General features: G+C 49.0%; 1 protein-coding gene across 2 annotated transcripts in view; it reads left to right on the top strand.

Annotated features, from left to right (window-relative positions):
- LRP1 (LDL receptor related protein 1) overlaps positions 1-12,832 on the top strand; it is a 1,298,976-nt gene that overhangs the window by 825,623 nt on the left and 460,521 nt on the right. For both annotated transcript variants that reach the window (XM_085654639.1, XM_085654638.1), the window contains exon 58: positions 12,396-12,515. In XM_085654639.1, the coding sequence (XP_085510765.1) occupies positions 12,396-12,515 (120 nt within the window). The remainder of the gene's footprint in view (positions 1-12,395; positions 12,516-12,832) is intronic.

The raw sequence follows: 12,832 nt of genomic DNA, 5'->3' as shown, positions 1-12,832 counted from the left end.
AAGGAATCTGCGGCTAGAATCGTCTCTACCAGATACATCGTTACCGAAGGTAAGTAACTCGTACTCCAAGTGACTACAGGTTTGTCCACAAAGAGAGACGTTATAATTGGGAGGAAACCCTGCTGCCATACAGGGGACTTTCTGCAAATGTGCACTTGCAGATTCCAGCCCCCCCCCCCCCCCCCCCCCCCTAACTTAATCACTTTTACGTTGATGTCAGTATGAGTTGATCAGCACTAAAGAAATCATATGCCTTATCTCCAGAGAATAATACTACGTCTTGGTGCACCTCAGGGACCTCCTCTGTAGGAATCTGCGTGTCTGTTTCAGTAAATCCCCCACTTTTTCCCGGACTACTGATGCACTTTGACTTGATGTGCCCTGAGTCCCAGCCAATCTGGTTCCCAGTGCCTGTTTTCTTTCCCAATTGGCACATCTCTGGCCACATGTCAGTCACTTGTAAAAATTACCTAGGGTACCAAGGGCACTGTGGCCAGAGAAGGCCTCTAAGGGCTGCAGCACTTATTGTGCCAGCCTTAGAGGCCCTGTACCTTTACACACACACACTGCGATTGCAGTCTGCGTGTTTTGGTGCCGAACAAAGTGAAGAGTTGACGTAAAACACATCCCTGTGTGCCATGCCTACAGCCCACTGCCCTAGCATAGGCCAGCCACCCCTCTAGTTGGGTGCACTATACCAGTGGTGAGGGTACAGGTGCATGAGTCCTGTATCCCTACAGTGTCTAGACCAATCCCTAGACATTGTTAGTGCAGTAATGCCATTAAGAGTATATGGTGCTGGGAGTTTGTCATTACGAACGGCACAGCACCTTAATGGCTTTACTGAAAACTGGGAAGTTTGGTATCAATTTTCTTAGCACATTAAATCCACTCTGATGCCAGTGTGGGATTTAATGAAAAATGCACTCAGAGGGCATCTTAGAGATGCCCCTGAAAAATGACCAGCCTCTGGTGGGTTCCCTGACGGGTACACACCAGCCTGCCACCAGGAGACATTTTTCTGGACCCCTGGGATGGAAGCCTTCCCTCCCTGTGCCCAAAACCAAAGCCTTTCCTGGGCAGAGGTGTTCACACCTCCCCCAGGCCAGGAAGAGCCATATGTGGCAGGGGAGCTTCAAAGGCCTTGCAGCCTTTGTAATTTGACCCCCAGCCTCTCCTGCTTGCAGGAGCAGGCCCCCTTCCTGTCTCCCCTCTTTTGCGGCGGGAAAAATTAGCTAGCCAAGGTGTGCCCACCTGTGCCAACCCCACCCCTCAGGTGGGGGAGGCCTGGTGAAACCCACTCTTCAGTGCCCGCAATCGTGGAATGGCAGGCACTCCCCAATCAGGATTAGGGATTGTGCTCACTCCCCCACGTGGGGTGAGCACCCCAAGGGTGTAGTCACCTTAAGGTCATTAGCCCATTGGCTACTGATCTCGAGACACATAAAAAGCCCCCTAAATAAATTATTTAGGAGGCAGCCCTGAACCAAGAAGACAGATTCCCGCAACCTACGAAGAAGGAGGATGAAAGAAGACGGCCAACAGAGGAGACTGCAGAGAAGAACTGACTTAGCCCCAGCCGTACAGTCCCTTCTGCAGTTTACAGAGATCCTGCTCCAAAAGTCCCCTTGTCCTGCAGCCAGCAACCTCCAGAACCCTGGGGGGGACTGACTGCCTTCAACAAAGACCGGATCTCTTGCAAACAGCAGCTCTGTTCAAAAGAAACTACCAAGACAGACTCTGAGCCTGCTGAGGACAAAGAAACCCACGCCTGGAATCACCACTTCACCCACTGCCTGATTTCGAGTGGCACACCAGTCCCAGCGAGGTCTCCCAGCACTCCACCATGGGTGGACCCCTCCAGGACTTCCCGACGTCGCCTGCAGCCATCGCCTGGAGATCCCCCCCCCCCCCCCAACAGCGAGTGCCGGTATGGTGAAATTGGACCTCAAAAGGCACTCCTGCATCCAACCGCCCTGCGCCCTGAAGAAAAGAACCAGAGGTGCACTTACCTTCCCAGCTGTTGGTTCCTCTCGGAAGTCTTCCTGGACCGAGCCTGCAGCTTAAAACCGAAACTGAGATTCCCCATTGAGAACAACAGGGCACCCAACACCAAAACAGCAAACAGCCGCCCCTTTGCTGCTGTGGGTTCACCTTCTGTTCTAAACTGGATCGCCCTGAGCTAAACCCTAAGAGCTTTGCTCCCAAAACTTTGTGGCCTGCTCGTGAGCAGCCACCAACCGGAGGCCCCCTAGCCCCCATTGGATAACAGTTTGCCTCAGCACTCTGCACCTGGCTGCCCTAGTGCCACTGATGTTTTGAGAGTGCATCCTTGCGCCTTGTTCCTACCCCAGAAACCCAACCCCAAAGACAGAGTAGTGATTTGTATGGAAACCTGAAAAACAACTGTGCAAAACTGATTTTACTTACCTTTTTTCTCTACGAAATGTCCCAGTGTTATATCTAGGTATATCACACTGATTAGAAAATGTAATCTAAAAAGTAATCTACTGTAATTTCGATATTTTGACTTACCTGTATTTCAATCCAACTGTATTTGGTCCTGCATATAATTGTAAACACTGCATAATATTTTGCAAAGCATTTTACACTTAACTGTGCCAGGCTTGGCTTGGTTCTAGAAATAAAATCACTTAATATTTTTCACCTACATAATTGATGTGAGTTCAATCTTTGAGTTTGTGACATCATATGCTGACTTGAGTATGCACAACAAATGCTTAACTCTACCCTCTGATAAAGCCTTACTGCTTTCCCACTCTACCACAAGTAGAGAGTAAGGTGCTATCTACTTTTACCTCTGCCTACCTTTTGGGTTCCACTGGACTCTGTGCACACTATACCTCATTTTGGTATAGTATATACAGAACCAGCTTCCTACATCCTCACAACCCACAGGATGTACCATTGCTCAATGAGTTTATTTCTCAGCGATTTGACAGTTCCTTTGAAGGTTTAGAGAGACCAATTACATTTCAGCTTGCCTGCTACAACTGTGCAGATCGTACACAAATACTTCTTAAACTGGAAAGCCCCAAAGACATTGGAAACTCAAAACAATGGCAGTTTCCTGTAAGCCATTCATCAGTGGATATCATGAAGCCATCTAAAATTGAATGTGTTGGAAAGATTGTGACCCACTCTCCACCTTGCCTGACGATCTGGGATCACCTCCTAAGAAAGTAAGAAACCTCAGTATTTCCAAGGACGCAAAGCTCACGTGGATAAGTATCAAACTTCATTACTATGAACTCTCCAACGCATCTTCCCCCAGCTAGGATTTCCACACTTGGTCCAGGCTACTATCTCTCTTGAACTGTCTTGATTACACTAGTGGCATCTACCATGGATCACCTCTATCAACTATGACTACAAGGAATTCAAAACTCTGCTTCCCTACTACTCCTACATATAAAGCTACAACTCCACACATCTCCCCTTCCTTAAGGGCCCTACATTGATTACTTGTTGCCAGAAAATCCACTTTCAAGCTGCTTCGGATCTTTCACAAACAAATAAATGGAACAGGACCACTTATCAGGAAGAACATCACAAAAAACATGCAGCAAAGAACCTCCATTCTTGATTGGCACACTGCCCCTGAATCCCAGCATACAAGAAAAACAAATATAGGTGGAACATGTTCAAGCAGTCAGCATATGGAATTCATTATCTCAAAACATATAATCCACAGATAACCATTTTATCAGAATATTACTCAAAAGCTGGTTCTTACCTGCATGACCACCAAATTCAAAATACAAACGTACAGCAGTAATATGCACAGTACATCAATGGGGCATAAACATGTATACTTTGATTATACGTTTGTATTCATATATGTGCATTCGTTATACAGATGCACATATAACTTGGGAATAAAATAATATATATGTTTTTATATTTATGCTTAACAAATGTATATATTACCTAAGGTTAAAATATATACATTCCTTTTATTTGTGTGTAAAATGTATATAGGTCATTAAGTAACATATAAGTATTTGACTACATGCTTATGGGTTTATATTATGATAACTCATATCACTACATATAAACATAATTATACAGAAAGTATGTATTAATGTTGACTATTCAATACACTCATCACTTAAACATCATAAATGCATAATTCAAAAATGAAAAAATAATAAAACCAAAAGAGATTCAATAATGTGGGAAAACAAAAAAAAGATGAGCATGAGTCTATTTATTTTTATACTTAGTAGAGGAATGAAAAATAATCAATTACATATAAGATGAGTGTATGCGTATTGTAAGAAACTGGCTCTATATATACTGCACCAAAGTGAGGTACAGTGTGTATAGAGTCCAAGGGTCTCCAGGGGTTTGGCAGAGGTTAAAGTTACATAGAACCTTACTCTGCAAAGTGGTAGATTGGTCGAGCAGTAAGGCAGTATCAGAGGACAGTGTTAAGCATTTGATGTACACACTCAGTCAGCAAATGCATTCACATACTCAAGCACTGAAGTCTAGGCCAATTGTTTTTGTATAAAAAGATAAAATGTTATGTTAATAGAACCAAGCAAGCCTGATGCAGGTAAGCATTCAATTATTTTCAGTAATAAGTTACTTGTTGTCAACAGTTTTAAAAAGCAATGAAGATTGCACTTGATTTAATTTACAGGGGATGCAGTAGGTTGCAATACTTAGTAAATGCAGTACATTGAAATTAATGGCTTTTTAAAGTAAATGCATGTAAAATTTATTTTGCGTTACTCTTGTAATCCAATGCTGGACTCCTAGGTTCTCTTCTTTTGAAGGCATGGCAGGTCCACTGGGTTCTTGAGGCTGCTGGTTGCAGGACACACAGGAGTTTTGCTTCTGCAGGTTCGTGGTGGTGTCAGGGTGGTAAGGCTGGGGCCAAGTCAGTGGGCGTCCTCCTCTTGTTAGCTTCGACGTGGCTGTTCGGTCCTTCTTCTTTTCTTCTTGTAGTTTCTTGTCTGAGAAAGTAAGGTTCAGAGGTGCCCCTAAACACTAGAATCTGATAGACATCTAGCTGCAGATTCCTTAACTTAGAATATCTCCCCAGTCGTCAGACTGGATCCGTAAAATCCTTTTTTCCCCCAGCAATACCTCTGCACGCCGGGAGGTGGCGTCGTCCGGCTCCGTCCTGACGTCGTCCGCGTAAGTGACGTCAATGGAGGAATATAAGCCCCACCCAGCATGCTGACGTCAGTTTTCTATTTTTCCGCATCCTAACGCGGATCCATTAAAGTGAGACCTCTGGCCTGCAATTGTTATCTTCAGGCCTTTTCGACACTTTCTTGGGTCAGGGAACAGTGTGTTCGATGCCCTTTGCTGGCTTCAAGCCGTGCGGGTCCTGCTCGCTACAGATGTCAGGGACGGACCATCACAAAATCTGTATGTGGTGCTTGGACGAGCACCATGAGTCCGTGGAGTGCGACGCTTGCCGAAATCACTGCGGGAATGCCGCATGAAGCTGCTGTCTGACCGGATGTCCCGAATTGACCCCTCGCGACACACGTCTCCTTCTCCAGCGGAGACGTCCACGCGGTGCCAGTCCTCACAGCAGGACGTTCCTGTTCGGGGCGGGTCCCGGGACCGTCGCCGCTATTCGCCTACCTCAGGTAAGCACAAACTGAAGTCGCGGAAGTGGTCTGCTTCGCATCGACATCACGTCGAGGCACGCTCCTCCCTGTCTTTGCCGGACTCTGGCCCTCAGGAGTCGGACCTGGCATATCCCCCATTTCCGGGTGCTGGGGCGACTCGACCTCAGATGCAGTCCATTCTTGCTTTGCCCCCCTCCCTGGTGCGCCTTTGGGCCCCACAGGGGGTGGTAGGGACTGGAGTCAGGACACTGCCGGCGGGTTTACCATCGGCTCCGACCGAGTGCCCTGACTCCAACTCAGGAGTCTCCGCAACGTCGGGACACTGCCCAGAGGGGCAACCCACAACGTCTAGCCTTTCCACAGCGCTGTCGCACAGCCTTCCGTGGCTCCCTGTGGCGTTGCTGGAGGTGGCTGCGGCGCGGTGCACGACACCGCTTCGGCGCACTATCTCCCCCCCCCGCAGGTTTCCACATCGGGGGATGTTGAGTTGACGCTGGTCCGACTCCAGCTGGTCGGGGCCTTTTTTCGGAGGTCACCGACGCTGGCTCGACTCGGACGGTCGAGGCCTTTTCGGAGGTCACCGATGCTTGCTCCACTCAGCCAGTCAAGGCCTTTTCGGAGGTCGGCGACGCCAGCTCGACGTCGCGCCTCGACACCGGTACCATCTCCGGCTTTATTGGTGGAGGATGTGGTCCCAGTGGATTCCCCACCCCCTGAGTCATTTCAACGCTCTCCGGAGCGGGCGCCAGTGGGGCATTGGGCTACTCATCCTTTTGCTGTGCCTCTGTTAGGTGGCCGTATTAGCTTGCATCCGTCACCTGCTGATGACTTGTTGTCACCGCCTCGCGGTGCCACGGAGGCTAGTGGGACGTTTGTCAGGGCTGTTTGCAGGGCTGCAGACATTTTGAGGATGCAGCCGCCCTCAGTCTCTAGAAATTCGGAGCCTTTGCTGGATCTTCTCCACCAGGGTGCGGGGACATGGAGCCATTGTTGCCATTTGCGGAGTCATTATTTGACATCCTTCTCGGGACGTGGGCGAAGCCCTCTTCGGGGGACCCCTTGGATCGTACTGTGGCACATCACCATCGCCCGGCTCCCGATTTGCACCCTCCCGCACGGTAGTCTCGGTGGTTGGAGTCATGTGGCCGTGATGTGTTTGCTTCCGCCAGATCGGGACTCCGGTCCCTAAACACTGTGTGTGTGTTTGCTTGGGCTACATTTGCCCTTTGGGATTCTGTCGAGCAGCTTCTCCCCTCCTTGCTGGAGAGTTCTCATGCCGATCTAGCCCGCCTAATCCGTGATGGCCATGATATGGCGCAATTTTCGATTTGGTCTGCCTTGGACACCACTGACTCTGTGGGTCGTGCTATGGCCAGGTCCGTTGTCAAGCACCGCCATGCGTGGTTGCGCGATGGCGTTTTTCCAGAGCATGTTCAGGAGCGGGTAAGAGATCTACAATTTGATGGGGTCACTCTTTTTGACACCCATGCTGATTCGGCGGTCAGGCGCCTCCTGTCTGTTTGTCTTCCCAGGTTTTATTCCTCGTGGAGGATGTTTGGTTTCGTGACTGTGCCGTCACTTTCATTTCTGTTACCCGTTGTGGGTTACAGATGTTCTGGGTTGTGTGGCTGTTCAGCCGTGTTATTTCCTTATTCTGGTACAGGTGGTTAAGCTGTGTTTACCTTTCTTTTGAGCCTCTGCCTATGAGCTTGTCTCAAGAGGGACCCTTCCTTTGTAGGGTTGTGCCTTAACCTATGTGGGGTATTTGTTGGCTACTCTTCCTTACCCAGGAACTTTTGCCACAAGTTGACTCTTCCCACTGTTGTAGGATTTCTCCTCTGGTGTGATCCATGGGGTTGGTTTCTCTCCGGGGGTTGCAATTGGTTGTCTACGGTTGGTCCGTAATACATCCCCGCCTCTGTAGGGGCTTCCTTCCCTGCTGTTTCATTGAGGTTTTGTCACACCTGTTGTTTCCTGGCGTGTTCTTGCCGCATCAATGTGCCCATCTTGCCTGGCTACAGGTGGACATGCGCCCCTGGGGGGCAGGTTCCTCTGTTCCGGAACAGTCTCTTCTGTATTCTGTTAATACTTGCCGTATTGGTGCATACAGGTTCTGCTCTACGTCGTTTCTTGTGGCTCAAGCACTGTCGGGTTCTTGCCTAAGGCAAGGGGAGTTCCCGCCGGTTCTGTCTCGGCTGTGTGTTGGCTCCTACCCCTCTTCCTTAGCAGGGTCTCCGGTCCCTTGCTTCTTGCAGGACAGGGGGTCCGGTTCGTCTGTTCCTGCCCTGTGCATATTTCTTAGTTCTTCAAGGAGTGGCTCTTGTCTATGACTTTCTGCCACCGGATCTGTGCTCCACCCCAGCGGTTTCTCGGGGTGTGGGTTCTTACATTTGTAGCACTGGTGATAGGCTCCCCACCAGCTGTTTTTTCTGTGTGTGAGTTCTTACTCCCCTTCTGGCACAGTTGCTTCTTTGGGTAGTTGTGAGAAAGTGCCATCTTTCTTGCATGGTATGCCCCCACATTTTTGCTGAATTGCTGATGTACTTTGACTGAGTGTGCCCTGGGCTTCTGCCAATCAGGTGCCCAGGGCCTGTGTTCCTTCCCTAAAACTGCATTGAAGCCTAAACCCAATTGGCATCTCTGGCCACGTCAGCCCCGGGTAAATGGTACCATAGGTCCCAGGTCACTGTGACCAGAGAAGGTCCCTAAGGGCTGCAGCACTTCTTGTGCCACCCTTAGGGGCCCTGTACCCTGACACACACACACTGCATTTGCAGGCTGTGTCTTGGTGCAGAACAAAACCGAGAGTCGACATGGCACACATCCCTGTGTGCCATGCCCACAAACACACTGCCCTGGCATACCTCAGTCACCCCTCTAGCTGGGTGCACTATGCCAGTGGTGAGGGTACAGGTACATGAACCCTGTATCCCTACAGTACACAGGTCCTGCCATTAAGAGTATATGGTGCTGGGAGGTCATCATCACGAACTCCACAGCACCATGATGGCTACACTGAAGACTGAGAAGTTTTTTATCAAACTTCTCAGCACATTAAACCCACACTGATGCCAGTAAGGTGCACGACAGAGGGCATCTTAGAGAGGCCCCCTGAACCTAACTAGCAACCAGCGTCCTGCCTGAGAGGCTGCCTAGGCTGCCTCCCAGCAGACATGTTGCTGGACCCCTGGGTAGAGAGCCATCCGCTCGTGGGTCTGCAACAATGCACATCCTGGGCAAGGTGCTAGGTCTCCTCCCCCAGGATGGGCAGGGGAAGCTAGCTTCAAAGGCATGCCGCCTTTGTGAGATTCTCCAGGCCACTTGCTGTACTCGGCAACTGGCCCCCACCGGTTCTGACCCCCACGCTGGCGGAAAGATCGGTGGGAAAACCTAAGTGAGGAAAAGGGGTGTGCCAGCCTCTGCCAACCCCACCCCTCGGGGGGGGGGGGCGAGGTGAAGCACAACTCCGGGCTCTCACCATCTTGAAGATGGGGAGCCCTGCCCAATCAGGACTAGGATCCTGCCCCCCTCCCACTGGAGAGTGTCCGGATAGGGGTGTACACACCCTAGGGAAGGGACCCATTAGTCCCTGCCCTTTACCTTCCTGTAAGGCCCCTAAATTTAGTATTTAGGGGCACCCTGAACCTTTCTTCCTCCGATCCCGAATCTGAAAAAAGCAAGAAGAACAAGAAAGCCCTGCCGTGCAGCTGCTAACAAGAGGACGACACCAACTGACTTAGCCCCAGCCCTACAGGCCTGTCAACCTTCGTACCTGCTTCTTCTAAATCCCGGCGTCTCCAGTGGTCAGCAACCTCGAAAACCCTGGAGGACCTGACTGCCTTGTGACTCTAAAAGACTGGGACTCCCACGAGCAGTGGCTCTGCTTAAAGCAAGTAACAAACCCCTGGTGCCAGCCAGGAACCGCAACTCCTGCACACTCTGCACCTGCCGAGCCCGTCTGTGCCTGAGTGGACAAAGACCATGAGGACGTCCCCCCGGCGACTGTGACCAAGAATCCCGTACCCAAGGACCCTCCTCGATGCTCCTGATGACGCCTGCAGCCTCAGAACCAGGGACCTCTCCAACTGCGACCAGCAGAGGGTAAGATTTCCCGATGCCAAGATGCACCCCTGCACCCGGTGCCCTGTGGCCCCCTGTGTCCAACTTCTGGGTGCCTACCTATCTTACAGCTTCACAACTTACCTCTCGAAGTGGTGGTCGCACCTGAAGAATCTCCGTCCCTGAGCTGCAGCCTTTGTACATCTGGTAGCTTCTCCATTGAAATCCATTGTGCGCCCGACGGCTCAAAAGCACCCTGCACTCTGCCGCCAGAGTGCCCCTGGCAATGCAACCTCTATCCTAATATACTTCCCCTCTTGCCCTGAGGAAGTGACCAGGAGCCCAGCTCCCACAGCAGCGTGGCCTGCCTGCTAGCAGCCAACAACCAAAGGACCCCTGCCCGCAATAGGCTAACATTGGGCCTACTCTCCCTGCACCCGGCTGCCCCTGTGCCGCTGAGGGTGTAACAACTGCACCTACCTGACCCTGGGAGACCCCTGAGTCAATGCCCATAACCTTATCTCTGCCAGTCGAGTACTTACCCAAAAGCCGACAATTCTCTTTTCTTCCATAGGGTAACATTGACTGGTTTCACTTGGAAATTCTTCTAAGTGTCGAGTTTTGAAACTTTAAAATATTCACTAAAAATCAGCCAAGCAACGAAAACGAAATTACTCACTTGTTATCATAAGAGATCCCAGTGCTGGATCTTGGTGCCCAGCACTAACCCTGAAAAGTAATTACAACCGTACTTATCGATAACTTGATTTTCCTCCATAGGATAACATTGCCTAGATTTTGCCAGAAGTGTCGATTTTTGAAACATACAAATATTCCTTAAAAATCGCCTGTGTAACAAAAACGATTACTTTCAACTGTTTACAGGAAATGCACCAGGGTTGAATCAAGGATCCAGCACTGAGTAAGAAAATCACACTCAAAGTAATTGAAATTGCATTTACTTTAAAGCTCCCATTGAGCTCAATGTTATAATTGTGTTTGAATTGTGTTGCCTATTGCAACAACTGTAACTATTGCATTTAAAAGTCTATTGCTTATTGAAAGTATACAACTACAGCATTTTATTCTGAGAAAGTATTTTGATACCTATTGTTGGTTCTAAAATAAAACACCTATATATGTTTATATACAAAACAATTGGCCTAGAGTTCAGTTATTGTGTGTGTGACCATTTGCTGATTGAGTGTGTACAACAACTGCTTTACACTGTCCTCTGATACTGCCTTACTGCTCGACCAAGCTACCACTTTAGAGAGTAAGGTTATATGTAACTTTAGCCTCTGCCAAACCTCTGGGGACTGTGGACTCTGTGCACCCTGTACCTATCTGGGAACAGTATATACAGAGCCACTTTCTCACAGGGGGGGGACTTGAATTATTAGATCAAAGTGCCCTCACACACCTGGTAGGGTGTCATGCTTCATCATAGGGTGCTCCTTGTCAGGCCGGTGCTGCAATGCCCAACGGGCCCCTCAGTGGGGACTCTGTGGCAGAGATCTTTGGATTATAAAGCTGTATTATGCATGTAAGTGAGGGGGTTTGAGTGTACGGTGATTTACAGTTGGTTAAAAGAGTCTAAGGGACCCCCCGAGAATTTATTGTGCTGGTGGTTTTCTTGACACATTAAAAACAGGGGAAATATCATGAGTGTCAATCTGCTGTGATAGCTTCTATAAGTGTGAAGTGAGGTGAACATGTTTAATGCCCAGATTCCAGGAGGGTCAGTGCCATTTAATCAGGACTGAGTGAGAACCTACCCTACTAGGGAATGGGGCCCAAACGGTAATGTAGGGCCTCCACTCAAATAGGTTAATACTGCACCTGCTGTGGTGCAGGAGGGGGATCTGACGACTTGTAAGAGAGTAAGTGCACAGCTAGTATACCGATCATCTCTCACCCCCTGCAGCCAAGGTGCTGTCCTCTGCCCCCCCCCCCCCCCCCCCCCCAAGCTTCACCCCTTTAACTTTTGGGTTGGATCCCCCTCCGGTACCACCCCATGAAATCCTCTTGGGGGTCCCTTAGACTTTAACAACCTGTGCACCACCCTACACTCACACCCCATCACTTGCACACGTCATATGGTTTTAAGGTCAACAGATCTCCACCAAAGCGCCCCCACTGAGGGGCCTGTACAGCATTGCAGCGCCGACGCAATGTGGAGCACACTATGATGAAGCATGACACCCTACCAGGTGTATGAGGTCACTTTGATCTGATAATTCGGATCCATCTTTTCCCTCTATGCTTTGGACCAGACCATCCTGCTCTTTTGCTTGGGTGTCCCTCATATCTGAGGAACTGTCCCCTGTCTGATAATTTATTAGGTACAATATCCTGCTGAAAGAATGTTAGTGCAGGTAATTAATTTGTTAATCTGGCATGGGGCTAAAAAGCCACGTACTACATTGGTTTTCATCTTTCCTCTCATACAGATCTCCAATCTCTCTTCCTTCCTGTAAAATGTGGAGTGCCACAAGACACTCTGTTCTTTAACCCTCGCGCACCCTCCTTTTTAATCTGCAGATGGAACTCGATCAATGTTCCTTTTCTGTAGGGGTTACTAAAAAAGTTATGCTTTATTTAAGTTGTCTAAGCATTTCCGGTATTTTTATATATATTTGTGTTAAGGAGAATTTTAGAACATGTTTTGTTTTCTTGATACTTCTTTTAATTCTGTATCATGGTTGCGGTCATGTACAGGGCCTAAACAATGCTGTGGCTTTGGACTTTGACTACAGGGAGCAGATGATTTATTGGACTGATGTCACCACTCAGGGCAGCATGATCCGCCGGATGCACATCAATGGCAGCAATGTGCAGGTAAGGAGGCTTGGCTGTAGGGTAAAGTCATTTCCACCCCAGCTCCTGACACATATGACTGATGTTTCCTACACCTCTCCTCTTGGTTTGCACAGAGTTTCCAGCTTTGGAGAATGATGTTTGTCACCTAATAAAATGTAGCATTGCAATAGTTTTCAGAGTACAGCCTGGAGGTTGATAAAACATCTGGAGCTTTGTGCTAGGCAGCATAGATTTCTTCTTAGCTGGGTGTTTTCAGGGTTTATGTGCTTTGTTTGGGCCATGCCCTCTGCTCAGAAGGACATTTACCATTTGATTAGTTTGTCTGACACACCACA

The sequence above is a fragment of the Triturus cristatus genome, chromosome 4_1, assembly GCF_964204655.1.
Source record: "Triturus cristatus chromosome 4_1, aTriCri1.1, whole genome shotgun sequence".
NCBI lineage: Eukaryota > Metazoa > Chordata > Amphibia > Caudata > Salamandridae > Triturus > Triturus cristatus.
This window is presented reverse-complemented; position numbering and strand designations above follow the sequence as displayed.